General features: G+C 46.0%; 1 protein-coding gene across 1 annotated transcript in view; it reads left to right on the top strand.

Annotated features, from left to right (window-relative positions):
* The first annotated feature begins 381 nt into the window (after nucleotides 1-381).
* LOC124590025 (facilitated trehalose transporter Tret1-like) overlaps nucleotides 382-19,831 on the top strand; it is a 31,605-nt gene continuing 12,155 nt past the window's right edge. The window contains exons 1-2 of the mRNA XM_047131620.1: nucleotides 382-934; nucleotides 17,753-18,783. Coding sequence (XP_046987576.1) covers nucleotides 382-934; nucleotides 17,753-18,783 — 1,584 coding nt within the window. The remainder of the gene's footprint in view (nucleotides 935-17,752; nucleotides 18,784-19,831) is intronic.

Raw genomic sequence — 19,831 nt, forward strand, 5'->3', positions numbered from 1 at the left:
GGCGGATAGAGCAACTACTTAGACGCTACCACGCACACCGACGGAAACGCCTCCGAGGCTGCAGAAGCGCGTCCTCGGGTGCGGACCATGGATGGAACTGCTTGCGGCGGGAAGGAATATAAGTGGACAGCGCACCCTAATGAGCTCTCACCGTTCTCGTTGTCAAGGCAGTACCGGACGTCGTCGTGCACACGCGTCGTGTTCCTGTACCTGTTGGTTGTGCAGTGCTTTCTTCAGGAATAAAACACTGCACACCTAGGGACCGTTAGTGAGGGATTTTGCGAGTCTGGGCCCTCTTCGCATGGGACAAGCCCGCGCTCGCAGAGGCCAAGGCTAGCTTTCCTTCCTCTGTGTGCAAATCTCTTCGCCTTTATTGGCACTATGACTGACACGCGTAAGGCGCCCCGCTCGTCCGAGGCTTCGAAGAAGAAGCAAGAACTCGACGCCAAGAGAGACACTGACTTGCATCACACTGGAAATGCAACGTCCAACCAAGCCGAGCAAGATCCAAATGAAAGCTTGAAGCTTCTTACCGACTTGATGCCAACGACTATCATGTGTTCTACACCAACAGAAGAACTTCCTGGACCTGCCAAGAGGAAAAAGGCGGACGAGACAACCCCGAACTCGTCAGCTAGCGAAAACCGACACAAGAAGTCCCGCCCCATCGCCGATGAGGAGGGATTCATTCCAGCCACTCGGACGGCTCCTGCCCGAAAGATCACGAGTGCTGCTCCCATATCAACAAACAACTCTTTCGCCGCTATGGACGCCGAACCAACCGACCAAAGTGACACCTTGGCTACCACGGCCCAGACTTCTACAAAAGCACAGAAACCTCCTTCCATCATCATTGAATTCAAGGAGCCGTATACGATACTATTGCAAACTATTAAGGGCCTTCTTTGCAACCCTTTTCAATTCAGAACAGCTGGTAAAGACCTCTATAAGCTTCAAACCGCAAATACTACGGATTTTATGAAAGTCACAGAAGAAATCTCAAAAAGGCAATGGGGATTTTATACCTACTCGCCTGACAAGCCCATCAAAAAAGTCATTCGAGGGTTTCCCTTCAGTTTCTCGTGTGATGATCTGAGGGAAGAACTGGAAGCCATCGGAATTGTCCCCAGGTCAATTTCCAGAGTGCAACCGCCTAGAACTCATGAAGACACCCCCCATCTTTATGGTAGTGCTCACCAACACACCAGATAACCGAAAATTACTGACAATGAAGATCATAGCCAACACAGACGTCACAGTCGAGGAACCTCGGGGCAAACTTGGCCCCACCAGCTGCTGTCGATGCCAAGGCATTGGCCATGTAGCCAGACACTGTGCAATGCCCTTCGAGTGTCTGAAGTGCGGCCAAGAACACACTTCCAAAGATTGCCCTAAGGACAAAGACACTCCTCCCACGTGTGTCCGTTGCAACAAAGCTCATCCTGCTAGCTACCTTGGCTGTGAAGTCATTAAAGCCCATAGGACTAGACAAAAGGCAACCACTCACCAGGGTCTCACTTATGCTGCTATTGCAGTTGCTAGGAGATATACAAATGTAGCAACAACCAACACCAATAATGCTTCATCCTCTAAGGCCAATGCCTCCACTGCAGGCATACAGAGAATCAACCTACGCCACCGTAGGCGTACTCAGTTTACTCCCCATCGCCCAGCTCCATTGCTGCACCTCAGCAGCACATAATCAGTGGCGGACCGCCAACAACTCAGGCACAACACAACACTTCCTGCCAAGAGTTTAATCTGACCTCAGTCATGCAAGTCATGACGAAAGCTATCACTGATGCCCTCCAGGCTATCATGGCTACTATTCCGCAACAGATTTCTGCTGTAGTTCAAGTTGCCCTACAGGCCATTCCACAGCCAACCTCCACCACCTAATATGGCAGCTAGATTTGGGCTAACTGTGTGCACATGGAACGCCAATGGAATTCGCAATCAAGTAGGAGAGTTCCGTCAATTCCTCCAATATGAAAGAATCGACGTGTGCCTGGTCACCGAGACACACTTGAAACCCGGCATCCAAGTACGAATCGCCAAGTACAGCTGTTTCCGGACGGACCGGCCGACTGCTGGTGGAGGAACAGCAGTATATGTAAGAAACTCCTTGATGCATCACCAACTGCCACTTCCAGCATTACCACAGTAGCAGCCACATCAGTTGCAGTCCAGACATCAAGAGGCCCCATACAATTCATTGCAGTGTACAGGCCCCCCCGTGGCCATCTAGAAGAAGCAGACTTTGAGGTGCTACTGTCACAACAAGGAAATCTTTTTCTTGCTGGTGACCTTAATGCCAAAAATACCAACTGGAATAGCCGCATCACTAACATCAGCGGACGTCGTCTCCTGCGAGTTGCTGAAAGAAACCACGCCATCATCGTGGGACCATACGACCCCACTTGCTTTCCGAATAGAGGCCAGAGTGACGTGCTGGATATAGCCATCATTAAGGGATTTCCCAATGGTGTTACTGCCACTACCAGAAGGGCCCTTACATCTGACCACGAACCTGTCATTTTTTATGTCGACCTCGTCGGCATCAATAAACCGCCTAGACACTATCTTGATATTCGAGGAATCAGCTGGGAAATGCATCGTCAACTGCTTGGAAGAGACCTCCTGGATGCACCAGACCCAGGGACAGCAGGAGCAGAAGCCACTCTATTATACCTAACATCTAAAGCACTAGACGCTGCAACAGAAGCTACACCTCCGAGACGGCCTATACCACCAAAAACTCACCAACTGCCCCCACCTATCATAGCAGCCATCAGGGAAAAAAACCGAGCAGTCAGAGAATGGCAGGCAACGCGCAATCCAGCCACAAAGCGCCTAGTAAATCGACTACAGCGAGAAATTAAGGCAGAAGTAGAAAAAAACAGGAATCAAGTCTGGGCAGATAAGGTTGCACTGCTACAATTACAAGACCAATCGGCCTGGAAGATGACGAAGTCTCTACTAAGAAGCGGACAGAAGTTACCCCCACTACATGTGGGCAACCATATAATCAGCGAACAAGATGCCAAAGCAAATGCTTTGGCAGATGTATTCGCAAAAAACTTCACACTGATGAATGACCCTGCCGACGCTGACCACATCGGCCTAGTCAACGAGAGACTTCCAAGATTACTCGCCAGTCGAGCCGAAGATGACCACATTCAACCGATCACGACAGCAGAAGTTACAAAACAGCTCGAAGAATTAAACGGAAAGAAGGCTGGAGAACCAGACCTTCTAACTAATGAGCTGTTGAAGCAATTACCACCTACTGCAGTACCAATAATAGCGGCCGCGTTCAATGAGATCCTGGCCATGGAAACATGCTGAGGTCGTCGCCATACCGAAGGCAGGAAAGGACCCTCGATCACCTGCTAGTTACAGACCAATCAGTCTTTTACCTGCCATATCGAAACTTTTTGAACGTTTACACATAAAGAGACTTCAACAGCATGTGGAAGCAGAGCATCTGATACCAGACGTCCAGTTCGGCTTTCGCCAAGGCCTTTCCACCACCCAGCAGCTACTACGCCTAGTTGAGGAAGCATTCAGCGCCATGGAAAGGAAAGAATTCTTCGGGGCTGTATTTCTGGATGTTTCTCGTGCCTTTGATTGCGTGTGGCACGAGGGACTCCTCTATAAACTCCTAGATATAGGGGTCCCTGTGTCACGCAACACTCCTGAAGAGTTATCTAGAAAACCGGACTTTTCATGTCCGCACTCAAGATGGCATATCGTCCACCAGACCAATCAAAGCAGGACTACCTCAGGGCAGTGTTGTGGGACCACTGTTGTACATCTTGTATACATCCGACCTACCATCGACGGCCAGAGCACACCTATCCTTTTACGCCGATGATACAGCCATTTACTCCCGAAGTATGAATGCTGCACACCTCCAGGCAAGACTGCAACAAGCATGTAATAAGCTGAGTGAATGGGCAACGAAATGGCGACTGTCTCTCAACGCCACAAAGACGCAGGCAATAGCAATCTGTAGAAGACCACTTCCACCTAACATCCAGCCCATTGAGATAAGGGGCACCCCAGTTACGTGGTCAAAAACAGCAAAATACTTGGGTGTGACCCTTGATAGGCGATTGACATGGCAACCTCATATAGAAGATATTCGAGAGAAAGCCAGAAGAAGAATGGTACAGCTCTACCCATTATTAAATCCAGCGTCAACACTACCATCAAGACTGGGGGTGATATTGTACCTCACACTGGTGCGACCAATCTTAGACTACGCTGCTGTCGTGTGGAGCAATGCTGCTCCAACCCACATACAACGGCTACAAAGAATTCAGAATCGTGCTCTGAAAAGAGCACTCCATCTTCCATACCGGTTCCCAACGAATGAACTTCACCAACCCACAGGGGTACCCTATTTGAAATACCGATTTAGAACCAGTGCAAAAACCTTCTATTAAAACACGCAACAGTCAGATAACGAACTTGTACGACAACTTGGACACAGGGTGCACTACCTGGCTTCCACTAGATGGCCCGATGACCTACGTGAATAATGAGATGCCACATCTTGTGTATATACTTTTTATACAATTTCAATAATTTTAATTTTTTAACAATTTAATAATTTTACTTTAATTTAAATTTTTATTTTATTTTATTTTAACTCAATTTATTTTATTTTAATTATTTTTTTAAATCTTATTTTATTGTATTTATCATTTATGTATTTATTAATATTATTTTATCAAAGGTGAATGAATGAGTGTGAGAATGTGTTAACTGTATATGTATGTGTGAGTACAATGTATATATTGTGTGAATAAATGAGCGAGTGGAGAAAAAAAATATTAAAATTAAAAAATTAAAAAAAGAAAAAAAAGAAAAAATATAAAAACAAAAAAACAAAAAATACCACACAGCTAACGTATTTTAAATCATTTAAAAGCAGAAAAAAATATGACAACCGAAAAGCTATTGTTTTAATGTCAGTTTTTATTATTGAAGGTGTAGCCGCATGGCTTGAACTTCTATTTTCAGACTGGTCAATCCTTGATGCCCCAGTATATTCTGCAGCGCTAATGAGCTCAGTTCCTCAGCGCACCTGGCGATGGCGACATGTCTGATCGCCAAAGTATTGTACCCGATGGACACTGTGGTTCGGCAGTACACCGGCGGACTGTTAGATATGTGAGACTGTTTGTGGACGATTCCGTTGCCTACAGCAGGTGCATCGCCAAAGACTGTAGCATTTGGAGGAAGACCTGAAGAGGATCGATGACAGGTGCAGGGACCGGCTGTTGACCCTGAGCCAATAAAAATAACGCGCTGTAGTTAAATAAGCGAAGAAACCCGTCACTCTTTGGTTATGATGTTGGCAATAAATCACTGGAAAGAATTAGACCTGTAAAATATTTAGGACTGACCGATCGTTGAAACCTAGAATGGAATGATCACATCAAACTTGCTGTGGGAATAGCAGATACCAGGCTGAGATCCAGTGGAAGGAAACATTATTGCTCCAGTAAAGAAGCGGCTTGCATAACGCCTGCTTTGCAGATTCTTGAGTACTGTTCGTCTTCTGGGATCCTTAACAGATTGGATTGACAGCAAAGATAAAGGAGATGCAACGAGGAGTGGCTCGTAGCTGCCTGGGTTCGTTTAGTGTACGCGATAACGTTACGGAGATGCACAACAAACTCTAGAGTCGGACGTTAGAAGACAATGGTTGTGCATCACTGTTAAATACACACATCCACCTCTCACGAATGCCCAAGAGGATGAAAACAGGGAAACTGGAGCCCGTACGGCAGTTTACCGGTAGGCGTTCTTCCAGCTTTTCACCCACGAAGGGGACAACAAAGGGGATAAGCGATACCGGTACCAGAGGTACCCCCCGCCAAATACTCTTAGGTGGTTGGCGGAATGTAGATGTATATGCAGGTCTAGTTTGTCCCTCAATGCTGAGTTTTACTTTGTTACTAGTTATCCGCTTATTATATGGTAGTTCGCACGTATGGAACTATTCCTTTTAAAGAAGCTCAGACGTATTAAGTTTTGGCTGTAAGCACAGACAGTGGTGCTCTGAAGCTGGTTTTCCAGAGACAGAAGTTTTGTGTGACATCAGTTGAACCATTCAACTTTTTTCATTTGAATGGCACCAATAGAAATTTCGTACACTATAACAACTGATGTGAAAGCAGTTGGGTTTTCTGTTGTTTTACAATTGCTGCGGTTATACCTTAGTGTATTGATGTTGTCGTAAATTTGCACGTAAATCTGCAGCTGTCTGTTTTTTACCCACTTCATGGTGAAGTATTCTGTATGTATCTGGGACTACAGTATATCTTACTCTTTAAAATACACACCAAGTTACCTGTTACCTGTCACTGTTTATTTATCTCCACACGCGTTTGAAAGGTTTAACCCTCCATCATCAGGTGGATTTACATTTGTTAATACGGCATTTCAGGGTGTGTTGTGTTACGATTTTTTGGAGGAACTTGTGGCACTCTCTATCGACTGGTAACAGTAAACTTGTTGTTTCATTTAATGTCAATAACAGTCACGGTAAAGCCTAACCTAAAATGTTCGCATTAAAATACATAGCAATACTTGTTACCTAAAACCTAGGTGGAAGTTAAACCAACATTGTGACAACAACGTTGGAAGCTCCAATGTCAGGCGCGTAATGGGGCCCCTTAGGGATATGGCAGCAAGAGAGGGGAAGAAAAACTAATGTGCACTCCGTGTGCATACCGGGGGGAGTCATTCCAGATGTGGAAAGGGTCCTTCCGGATGCCATGAGGGGGATGGGGTGCACCCATCTGCAGCTGGTCGCTCATGTCGGCACCAATGATGTGTGTCGCTATGGATCGGAGGAAATCCTCTCTGGCTTCCAGCGGCTATCTGATTTGGTGAAGACTGCCAGTCTCGCTAGCGGGATGAAAGCAGAGCTCACCATCTGCAGCATCGTCGACAGGACTGACTGCGGACCTTTGGTACAGAGCCGAGTGGAGGGTCTGAATCAGAGGCGACGGTTCTGCGAGTGTGTGGGCTGCAGATTCCTCGACTTGCGCCATAGGGTGGTGGGGTTTCGGGTTCCGCTGGATAGATCAGGAGTCCACTACACACAGCAGGCGGCTACAGGGGTAGCAGGGGTTGTGTGGCGTGGACTGGGCGGTTTTTTGGGTTAAATGGCCTCGGGCAAGTACAGAAAGGGCAACAGCCTCAAAGGGTGCGGGGCAAAGTCAGGACATGCGGGGACCAATCGGTATTGTAATTGTAAACTGTCGAAGCTGCGTTGGTAAAGTACCGGAACTTCAAGCGCTAATCGAAAGCATCGAAGCTGAAATCGTTATAGGTACAGAAAGCTGGCTGAAGCCAGAGATAAATTCTGCCGAAATTTTTACAAAGGCACAGACGGTGTTTAGAAAGGATAGATTGCATGCAACCGGTGGTGCCGCTGTTAGTAGTAGTTTGTCCTGTAGTGAAGTGGAAGTGGATAGTTCCTGTGAATTATTATGGGTGGAGGTTGTACTCAACAACCAAGCTAGGTTAACAATTGGCTCCTTTTACCGACCTCCCGACTCAGGACCATTAGTGGCAGAAGAACTGAGAGAAAATCTGGAATACATTTCACATAAATTTCCTCAGCATGTTATAGTCTTAGGTGGAGATATCAATTTACCAGATATAGACTGGGACACTCAGATGTTTAGGACGGGTGGTAGGGACACAGCATCTAGTGACATTATACTGAGTGCACTCTCCGAAAATTACCTCGAGCAATTAAACAGAGAGCCGACTCGTGGAGATAACATCTTGGACCTACTGATAACAAACAGACCCAAACTTTTCGACTCTGTAAGCACAGAACAGGGAATCAGTGATCATAAGGCCGTTGCAGCATCCCTGAGTATGGAAGTAAATAGGAATATAAAAAAACGAGGAAGGTTTACCTGTTCGGCAAAAGTAATAGAAGGCAGATTTCAGACTAACTAACATATCAAAACGAAAATTTCTGTTCCGACACTGACAATGTTGAGTGTTTATAGAAAAAGTTCAAGGCAATTGTAAAATGCGTTTTAGACAGGTACGTGCCGAGTAAAACTGTGAGGGACGGGAAAAACCCGCCGTGGTTCAACAACAAAGTTAGAAACTACTGCGAAAGCAAAGAGAGCTTCACTGCAAGTTTAAACGCAGCCAAAACCTCTCAGACAATCAGAAGCTAAACGATGTCAAAGTTGGCGTAAGGAGGGCTATGCGTGAAGCGTTCAGTGAATTCGAAAGTAAAATTCTATGTACCGACTTGACAGAAAATCCTAGGAAGTTCTGGTCTTACGTTAAATCAGTAAGTGGCACGAAACAGCATATCCAGACACTCTGGGATGATGATGGCATTGAAACAGAGGATGACACGCGTAAAGCTGAAATACTAAACACCTTTTTCCAAAGCTGTTTCACAGAGGAAGACTGCACTGCAATTCCTTCTCTAAATCCTCGCACAAATGAAAAAATGGCTGACATCGAAATAAGTGTCCAAGGAATAGAAAAGCAACTGAAATCACTCAACAGAGGAAAGTCCACTGGACCTGACGGGATACCAATTCGATTCTACACAGAGTACGCGAAAGAACTTGCCCCCTTCTAGCAGCCGTGTACCGCAAGTCTCTAGAGGAACGGAAGGTTCCAAATGATTGGAAAAGAGCACAGGTAGTCCCAGTCTTCAAGAAGGGTCATCGAGCAGATGCGCAAAACTATAGACCTATATCTCTGACGTCGATCTGTTGTAGAATTTTAGAACATGTTTTTTGCTCGAGTATCATGTCATTTCTCGAAACCCAGAATCTACTCTGTAGGAATCAAGATGGATTCCAGAAACAGCGATCGTGTGAGACCCAACTCGTTTTATTTGTTCATGAGACCCAGAAAATATTAGATACAGGCTCCCAGGTAGATGCCACTTTCCTTGACTTCCGGAAGGTGTTCGATACAGTTCCGCACTGTCGCCTGATAAACAAAGTGAGAGCCTACGGAATATCAGACCAGTTGTGTGGCTGGATTGAAGAGTTTTTAGCAAACAGAACACAGCATGTTGTTATCAATGGAGAGACGTCTACAGACGTTAAAGTAGCCTCTGGTGTGCCACAGGGGAGTGTTATGGGACCATTGCTCTTCACAATATATATAAATGACCTAGTAGGTAGTGTCGGAAGTTCCATGCGGCTTTTCGCGGATGATGCTGTAGTATACAGAGAAGTTGCAGCATTAGAAAATTGCAGCGAAATGCAGGAAGATCTGCAGCGGATAGGCACTTGGTGCAGGGAGTGGCAACTGACCCTTAACAAAGACAAATGTAATGTATTGCGAATACATAGAAAGAAGGATCCTTTATTGTATGATTATATGACAGCGGAACAAGCACTGGTAGCAGTTAATTCTGTAAAATATCTGGGAGTATGCGTGTGGAACGATTTGAAGTGGAATGATGATATAAAATTAATTGTTGGTAAGGCGCGAACCAGGTTGAGATTCATTGGGAGAGTCCTTAGAAAATGTAGTCCATCAACATAGGAGGTGGCTTATAAAACACTATACTTGAGTATTGCTCGTCAGTGTGGGATCCGTACCAGGTCGGGTTGACAGAGGAGATAGAGAAGATCCAAAGAAGAGCGGCGCGTTTCGTCACAGGGTTATTTGGTAACCGTGACAGCGTTACGGAGATGTTTAGCAAACTCAAGTGGCAGACTCTGCAAGAGAGGCGCTCTGCATCGTGGCGTAGCTTCCTGCCCATGTTTAGAGAGGGTGCGTTTATGGAAGAGGTATCGAATATATTGCTTCCCCCTACTTATACCTCCCGAGGAGATCACGAATGTAAAATTAGAGACATTCGAGCGCGCACGGAGGCTCTCGGGCAGTCGTTCTTCCCGCGAACCATACGCGACTGGAACAGGAAAAGGAGGTAATGACAGTGGCACGTAAAGTGCCCTCCGCCACACACCGTTGGGAGGCTTGCGGAGTGTAAATGTAGATGTAGCTGTAGAAATTTCGTTTTAACAAGAATCGTGAAAAAAACACATAGGAAAGTACTTTCATTAGTATGAACTATGAGATACACACATTTGTATCTTAAGAATATAAAGGAATGAATGTATTGCTCATCTGGAACGGGAAAGTAGAGAAAGAACGCGGCGTGAGTCGTGCTTGGGTAGCTCAGATGGTGGAGTACTTGTCCACGAAAGGCAAAGGTCCCGAGTTCGAGTCTCGGTCCGGCACACAGTTTTAATCTGCCAGGAAGTTTCATATCAGCGCACACTCTGCTGCAGAGTGAAAATCTCATTATGAAAGCATAACTGGTTATGTTATTTGAGGTATGTGCGTGAACAACATACTGTTGGAAATAGCAAACACTCGAGGTTTGCATGGTTCTCGCTAGGTAGCAGTAGTGCGCGCTCACCTCAGTTCTATTAAAAAGTGTATCGGGACAAAAGAAAGCGTTGTGTGTTCTACATCTTGAGCAGTGCTGTTCAGAAACAACTGTTCAATGTGACTTTCGTACTAGATATGATGTGGACCCTCCTACAGCACGCAGAATTAAACGCTGGCGTGAACAGTTGCGAGGAACAGGTTGTTTGTGTAAAGGCATATCGCCGAGCCGTTCCCAAGTGTCTCATACAGACATCGAACGCGTCTGCTATCGTTTCACAAGGACTCTGCAGAAAACAGTTCGCCGTGCAGCTCGACAGATCAACATGCCCCCTATGTTCGTCTGGCGTGTTTGCATCTATGTTTACATATGAAACCATATAAAATTCAACTGCTTCAAGCTCTTCGTGAAGGTGACAAACAAGAATGTGTGGAGTTCTGTAATTTCGTTCTTGGCAAGGTGGAAGATGACAGTTTTCTTCCACGCTTAGTGTTTGGTGACGAGGTTACATTCCATTTAAATCGAAAGGTGAAACGTCTAATATTAGAATATGGGGTACGGAAATACTACATGAAGTTTCAAATAACTTCCGGGAATTCAGCCAGGTAACACTTTCAGCGACCGCCGATATTTCGGTGGGAGAACACCCCGCCATTTTCAAGGCAAACTGCAACGGACAGGCGGCATTCATGCAAATTTAATACCTCGGTTCTCCGACAGAAGCAGGAAAGATAACACGCACACACACACTGAACACTAGTGCCACCAAAGATGACCAAAGTCAGAGCTATCGATAGTGAGACTATGAATTCGCAGGTGAGGCAGCATTGACTCTGTTACTCTGTTTTTTGACAAGGGAGAGAGCCGGATTCCAAACAGAGTTTAAACAGAAACCTCCATCCCTCTTAACGAGGTTGCTCGCTAGTTTAATCTCAATTGCCTCCCTAATGACACTGTCCCAATAGCTGGATGTGCATGCCAATATCTCGGTGTTATTATATAACATGGGGTGACCAGTATCCAAGCAATGTTCGGCAATAGCAGATCTACTTGGCTGCTGTAATCGTGTGTGCCGTTTATGCTCAGTACATCTGTCCTCCACGGTTCTGATAGTTTGACCAATATATGCCATGCCGCAGCTACAAGGAATACGATATACACCCGCCTTACGCAGTCCAAGATCATCCTTAACGGAACTCAAAAGTGCTCTAATTTTAGATGGAGGTCGGAAAACACATTTCACATCGTATTTCCGCAAAATACGACCGATCTTATTGGACGTGTTCCCTACGTAAGGCAAAAAGGCAGTAGACTTAGGTGTTGACTCAGAATTATCATCAATCACCCGATGTACAGTTGGTCGATAGCGCAACGCACGTTCAATCTGTCTATCACTATAACCATTTTGACGGAATGTAACTTCAAGATGGGACAGCTCAGCTGGCAGAGTCTCAGCGTCAGAAACGACATGTGCCCTGTGTGCCAAGGTACGAAGTACCCCTTCACGCTGAGCCGAATGGTGACAACTATTAGCTTGTAAGTACAAGTCGGTGTGAGTACGTTTCCTGTAGACTGCATGTCCCAATGATCCATCATCCTTCCTCCTAACCAACACGCCGAGAAAAGGAAGGCAACCATCCTCTTCCACCTCCATCGTAAAACGAATGTTCGGGTGGATCGAGTTCAGATGTTCTAGAAAGACATTCAAATTCTCCCTACCGTGAGGCCAAACAACGAAGGTATCGTCAATGTATCTAAAGAAACAGGCGGGTTTTAAAGGCGCCGACTCCAATGCACGTTCCTCGAAGTCTTCCATAAATAAATTTGCGATCACAGGAGACAACGGACTACCCATCGCAACTCCATCTATCTGCTCGTAATACTGGTCATTAAATAAAAAGTAAGTGGATGTCAACACATGCCTAAAGAGATTAGTTAAATCAGCACCAAACCTGGCTTCAATTAACCGCAACGAATCAGACAGAGGAACACGAGTGAAGAGAGAGACCACATCGAAACTCACTAAAATATCAGAGTCATTCAGCCTCAGTCCCTCCAAACGACGTAAAAAATCAGCTGAGTTCCTGATATGATGATCACACCGTCCTACTTGTGGACTCAACAGAGAAGCAAGATGCTTGGATACACGATATGTCGGAGCGCCGATGTTACTCACTATAGGACGGAAAGGAACCCCTTCCTTATGAACCTTTGGAAGGCCATATAACCTAGGGGGAACGGCACTATAGGTGTTAAGCCTCTTGATTGTGTCCTGCTACAAACCACTTTTCTTCAGGAGGCTGTTGGTCTTTCTCTAAACACCAACCTCCATCTAAAATTAGAGCACTTTTGAGTTCCGTTAAGGATGATCTTGGACTGCGTAAGGCGGGTGTATATCGTATTCCTTGTAGCTGCGGCATGGCATATATTGGTCAAACTATCAGGACCGTGGAGGACAGATGTACTGAGCATAAACGGCACACACGATTACAGCAGCCAAGTAGATCTGCTATTGCCGAACATTGCTTGGATACTGGTCACCCCATGTTATATAATAACACCGAGATATTGGCATGCACGTCCAGCTATTGGGACAGTGTCATTAGGGAGGCAATTGAGATTAAACTAGCGAGCAACCTCGTTAAGAGGGATGGAGGTTTCTGTTTAAACTCTGTTTGGAATCCGGCTCTCTCCCTTGTCAAAAAACAGAGTAACAGAGTCAATGCTGCCTCACCTGCGAATTCATAGTCTCACTATCGATAGCTCTGACTTTGGTCATCTTTGGTGGCACTAGTGTTCAGTGTGTGTGTGTGTGTGTTATCTTTCCTGCTTCTGTCGGAGAACCGAGGTATTAAATTTGCATGAACGCCGCCTGTCCGTTGCAGTTTGCCTTGAAAATGGCGGGGTGTTCTCCCACCGAAATATCGGCGGTCGCTGAAAGTGTTACCTGGCTGAATTCCCGGAAGTTATTTGAAAGTTGTATACGCCAGGAGAAACTCAGGTCTTACATGAAGTTGTACAATATGAGAGGGACTTAATGTGTTTTGAACAGTTTCACGACAAAAGGTGCATGGTCCATTTTTCTTTGCCGGGAACACTGTTTACAAGAAGCACACATCTCGATACGCTTAAGAACTTTCTTTTCCCACAGTTGGAGACTGATGATCCGAACGACTTCATTTAGCAAAAGGATGGAGAACCACCACACTGGCATTTGGATGAACGGGAATTTTTTTAAGTCAAAGAATTACTGAACATTGAAACGGTCGCGCTGGACCAAATTATTCATCATTGCATTACTGGCCTCCAAGGTCACTGGACCTGACAGTAGGGGGTGTTTATTTCTTGTGGGGTTTATAAAAGACTATTTTTATGTGTCTTCATTACCAACAACAATGAATGAACCGAGACATCGCGTAACAGATCTTGTGGAACTGTAACTCAAGACATGCTCGCTGCAGTGTGGGAACAATATGAATACAGCATTGGCATATGCAGTGCATCTATAGGGAGGCTTATTGAACAAAATGATTCAAATGGCTCTGAGCGCTATGGGACTTAACATCTAAACTACTTAAACCTAACTAACCTAAGGACATCACACACATCCATGCCCGAGGCAGGATTCGAACCTACGACCGTAGCGACCACGCAGTTCCAGACTGAAGCGCCTAGAACCGCTCGGCCGAACCGGTCGGCTCTTATTCAACACCTACACTATGTGATCAAGAGTATCCGGACATCTGACTGAAAATGACTTTCAAGTTCGTGGCGCCCTCCATCGGTAACGCTGGAATTCAATATGCTGTTGGCCCACCGTTATCCTTGATGAGAGCTTCCACTCTCGCAGGCATACGTTCAATCAGGTGCTGGAAGGTTTCTTGTGGAACGGCAGCCCATTCTTCACTGACTACCTCACTGAGGAGAGGTATCGATGTCGGTCGGTGAGGCCTGGCACGAAGTCGGCTTTCCAAAACATCCCAAAGCTGTTCTGTAGGATTCAGGTCAGGACTCTGTGCAGGCTAGTCCATCACAGGGATGTTATCGTCGTGTAACCATTCAGCCACAGGCCGTGCATTATGAATAGCTACTCGATCGTGTTGAAAGATGCAGTCGCCATCCCTGAATTGCTCTTCAACAGTGGGAAGCAAGAAGGTGCTTAAAACATCAATGTAGGCCTGTGCTGTGATAGTGCCACGCAAAACAACAAAGGGGGCAAGCCCCCTCCATGAGAAACACGACCACATCATAACACCACCGCCTCCGAATTTTACTGTTGGCACTACACACGCTGACAGATGACGTTCACCGGGCATTCGCCATACCCACACCCTGCCATCGGATCGCCACATTGTGTACCGTGATTTATCACTCCATACAACGTTTTTCCACTGTTCAATCGTCCAATGTTTACGCTCCTTACACCAAGCGGGGCGTCGTTTGGCATTTACCGGCGTGGTGTGTGGCTTATGAGCAGACGCTCGACCATGAAATACGAGTTTCCTCACCTCTCCCCTAATTTTGGAATTCCTGTGTGATGGTCTGGATAGATATCTGCCTATTACACATTACGACTCTCTTCAATGTCGGCGGTCTCTGTCAGTCAACGGACGAGGACGGCGTGAACGCTTTTGTGCTGTACGTGTCCCATCACGTTTCCATTTCACTATCACATCTGAAACAGTGGACGTAGGGATTTCAGGAGTGTGGAATTTCTCACGCACAGACGTATGGCACAAGTGACACCCAATCACCTGACGACGCTCGAAGTCCGTGAGTTCTGTGGAGAGCTCCATTCTGTTCTCTCACGAAGTCCAATGACTAGTGAGGTCGCTGATCTACATCTACATCTACATTTATACTCCGCAAGCCACCCAACGGTGTGTGGCGGAGTACCTGACAGTAGGTGGCAGCACAATGCACCTAATATGAAAAACGTATGTTTTTGGTGCTGTCCGGATACTTTTGATCAAATGCTGTATATAAAAGTAAAAAATAAAAAAACTTTTTGAGTTTCCCATTCATTAAAAATCCAAATTCATTGTATATGTTTATTAGTTTCAGAAATATAAACACGACAAATCGGATGATTCTTTAGGATACATCCCGTTTTTTCCCGCAATGGATCCGCCATCATCTCCTTACAGTCCACTGTGATAACAGTCTTCGTCAAGAGCCTTGGTCAGCTTCAGTGGATTTAATGGACGACTTCATAGTAAGTTTCTATCCAGGGCGACAAATTTGTTCCATTTAGAATAATACTTATTGTGAAACTTTTCTCTGAATATTCTTTCGACTTCCATGGCCCTGGATTTCGCTTCGCCATACATTACATGCAAGGCTGCAAACTCCTGTAAAGAGTAATTCTTCGACATCGATTAACTATTCATGAAAATGTTAACGGTTGTGAGTTGCGTCTTATAAAACTTTCTGACTACTGGTGAGGTAACAACTCAGTAACTCATTTTAGCATTCTGTATTGTGTTGAGCCAAAGGGCTTGGAACACTCGTACATGATGTTCAAACAAAAAAATGTAAATTAAAATGTTAAACAGATAAACAGTTCAGTAATATATGGTGTGTCAAGATAACACCGGCAGTCTGGAATCCTTGCCAGGAAGTACATGATCCGGAGCTGTGAGACGTTCAAGTATAAGAATGATACCGTCAGAGATCTTTCGGATTGTGTTACGCATCAGTGCGTTACGTCTTTTCATGTATGATTTTTTTTATTGTTTATTAACTAGCAACTTGGGGAGGAACCATTCAGCCAGGTATTTCATTGATGAATAATTAATTAATACATAATCAATTATTATTGGTTTCTCTTCCTTAAGCTTACTGCAATCAAATAGTATTTCGCACCACACGTGGTTTCGCTTTTATTTATGAAGCACCTTCTGCAGTCATTCTAGAAAAATGGATACATAATACGTCCCTACATTTTGATATTTGTAGCTTAAAACCAGTGTTTCCTTATAAGATTGGCAAACTATTTTCTTACTGTGTTTTTGCGTCTTTGCAAGCTACTGTTTTTTCTTCGTTGTTAGCGGACGGTGAGGTCGAAATAAACTTGGCTGCATGTTCACTATTGTCAGTTTTTCACCTTTTTTGATCCCACATTGTCTTTCGCAGCTTGGTCTAATTTCCGCTTCATCACGCCTATATAAGACTTCACAGGACTAACAGTTCTATAGTTTCACGTGTTCAGCACTCAAAAGAGTCTGTATGCTTATTCATTTGTTTTCTACGTACATTGTGAGTGTTGGTAACCTGTGAATGCATTCCTTTTTCGTAATCATATGTCTGAGTGGGAAACGTTCACATAGGATGAGGTGGGTACCTTAAAATCCTTGGAAACCGTACACTCACTAGTCAATGTTATTGTGACATTGTACTCCTTCCTACGAGCGTTCTTTCAGGGGTGCATTCGGCCCTGACTTCACATTTATGAATGACTAGGCGCGACCGCATCAAACACTGCAGTTGGAGCAGCTCTTGGAGTAAGACGATATTGGGCCAAAGGAATGGCCTGTCCCTATACCCTAGTTAAACGGCATCAAGCACGCGAGGGGCGCGTTGGAGAGCCAACCGCAGCACGTCCACATGCACCAACGACCATCCCAACCGCTGGCAACCGCGCTGTTAGGGAATTAGGGAAATGGAACGCCCCTCCAAGAACTGCTTACCAACCTTGTGGCCAGCATGGAAGCAATTTGGAGAGCGTAGACTCACGTCCGTGGTGGTAACAAGCGCTATTAAGAACGATGTCATGCCTTTTGCAATGTCCAGTGGATTTCAGTGTAATTATAGTCTTTGAAAAAATTTTTATGTTCGTGTCACTTTCACGTACCTTTTCTTCTGTACTCCAGCTGTTGTTTTATCTACGATCTAAGTTTCAGCGAGCTATGGTTAGTGACGCTATCACATCATGTGCAAGTTTTATAAATCAGTGTGTAATCTTTACGTCTCCTAAATTTAAAGTGCAAAGTCAGAAGAATCCGATATTGTCATATGGTCTGTTTTCCTAGTGCAATACCAACGGTGTTGTCAAAGAAAACTGAGAGTATTCCTTCATAGTGTATGACCACTTTGGAAGACCGCTTCTATATTGGAATTTTATCGCAAATTAAAAAAGATTAGTGACTCGCTGTGAAACATAAGGACTGGAAAGTTTTGTCTTCTTTTGAACAATACGTGATTATGATTGCCAAAGTTTTGTTGGCCCGTCTTCAAGTACTGTCGTTCCTCATCGACTATTGCTTTGCTTTAAAGATCACGTCAGGTGATCGAGGATGTTAAACGACGACGGTGTTTTCTTCTTTCCTTCAGCGTCGCTGGCATACGCTTCCCACGGGTCCTTCTCGGGCTGGTCCGGTACGACTGTTCCAACCCTTCAGTCCGAGGATTCGCCAATTCCACTCACCGCAGACGAGGGCTCGTGGCTCGCGTCCGTCAACTCGCTGACCATGCCGGTGTCCATATTCGCCACCGCCTACCTCGTCGACGTGCTGGGGCGGAAGAAACTGCTGCTACTCAGCGCTGTCCCGCTCCTCGCCTGGTGGGTGATAGTCGCCTTCGCAGACTCCTTCGGGATGCTGCTCGCCGGCAGAATCGTCGGGAGCCTGGGCAGTGGTATCGTCCTCACGGTGATACCCATGTACCTCGGCGAGATCGCCGACACTGACATACGGGGCACGTCGGTAGCAATCCACTCAGTGCTGCTGCAGGGCGGTAGTCTCTTCAGTTACTGCATAGGGCCCTACGTGTCTGTTACGACCGCAGCAATTATCTGCTGTTCTCTTCCCATCTTTTTCGTCATCACCTTCATCTGGATGCCAGAATCTCCGTATTTCTTCCTGATTCGCAACAGGGAACAAGAAGCGGTAAAGTCCCTCACAAGACTGAAGGGACAACTAGATCCACAGGAGATGGACTCAGAACTGGTGGAAATGCGCAAGACCCTACGTCGCAAGCAAGAAACTAAAGGGAAGCTGAAAGACGTGTTGGTAGTACCTGTGCATCGCAGAACGTTACTTTTAATGATAGGTTTCATTGTCTTGCGCATGTCCAGTGGATCGGTGGCGTTTTCGGCCTATACGACGCAAATATTTGAGCGAAGCGGAAGCGGCCTCGACGCCGACATATCGTCCATCATTCTCGTGTCCGTCCAGTTGCTGGCGAGCCTCGGGGCGTCGCTCATAATCGACCGCATTGGTCGCCGGACGCTCTGCATTGTCTCGTTCGTGCTGTGCGCCGTTTGCCTGGCGGCCGAGGGGGCCTACTTCTACCTGGACGAGCTGCACGGCGACGTGGACGCCGCGCTGGACTGGGCGCCGCTCGCCGCGATGATTGGCTACCACGTAATTAAAAACCTTCTCATTCACGTCGCACGTGCATTTCTTGCTCAAGAGTGTGTGTTATACACTACTGGCCATTAAAATTGCTACACCAAGAAGAAATGCAGATGATAAACGGGTGTTCTTTGGACAAATATATTATACTAGAACTGACATCTACATTTTCATGCAATTTGGGTGCATAGATGCTGAGAAATCACTACCCAGAATAACCACCTCTGGCCGTAATAACGGCCTCGATACGCCTGGGCATTGAGTCAAACAGAGCTTGGGTGGCGTGTGCAGGTACAGCTGCCCATGCAGCTTCAACACCATACCACAGTTCATCAAGAATAGTGACTGGCGTATTGTGACGAGCCAGTTGCTCGGCCACCATTGGCCAGACGTTTTCAGTTGGTGAGGGATCTGGAGAATGTGCTGGCCAGGGCACCAGTCGAATATTTTCTGTATCGAGAAAGGCCCGTACAGGACCTGCAACATGCGGTCGTGCATTATCTTGCTGAAATGTAGAGTTTCGCAGGGATCGAATGAAGGGTAGAGCCATGGGTCGTAACACATCTGAAATGTAACGACCACTGTTCAACGTGCCGTCAATGCGAACAAGAGGTGACCGAGACGTGGAACCAATGGCACCCCATACCATCACGCCGGGTGATACGCCAGTATGGCGATGACGAATACACGCTTCCAATGTGCGCTCACCGCGATGTCGCCAAACACGGATGCGACCATCATGATGCTGTAAACAGAACCTGGATTCATCCGAAAAAATGATGTTTTGCCATTCGTGCACCCAGGTTCGTCGTTGAGTACACCATTGCAGGCGCTCCTGCCTGTGATGCAGCGTCAAGGATAACCGCAGCCATGGTCTCCGAGCTGATAGTCCATGCTGCTGCAAACGTCGTCGAGCTGTTCGTGCAGATGGTTGTTGTCTTGCAAACGTCCCCATCTATGAACTCGGGGATCGAGACGTGGCTGCACGATCCGTTACAGCCATGCGAATAAGATGCCTGTCATCTCGACTGCTAGTGATACGAGGCCGTTGGGATCC

Source organism: Schistocerca americana, chromosome 1 (genome assembly GCF_021461395.2).
Source record: "Schistocerca americana isolate TAMUIC-IGC-003095 chromosome 1, iqSchAmer2.1, whole genome shotgun sequence".
In the NCBI taxonomy this organism is placed as follows: domain Eukaryota; kingdom Metazoa; phylum Arthropoda; class Insecta; order Orthoptera; family Acrididae; genus Schistocerca; species Schistocerca americana.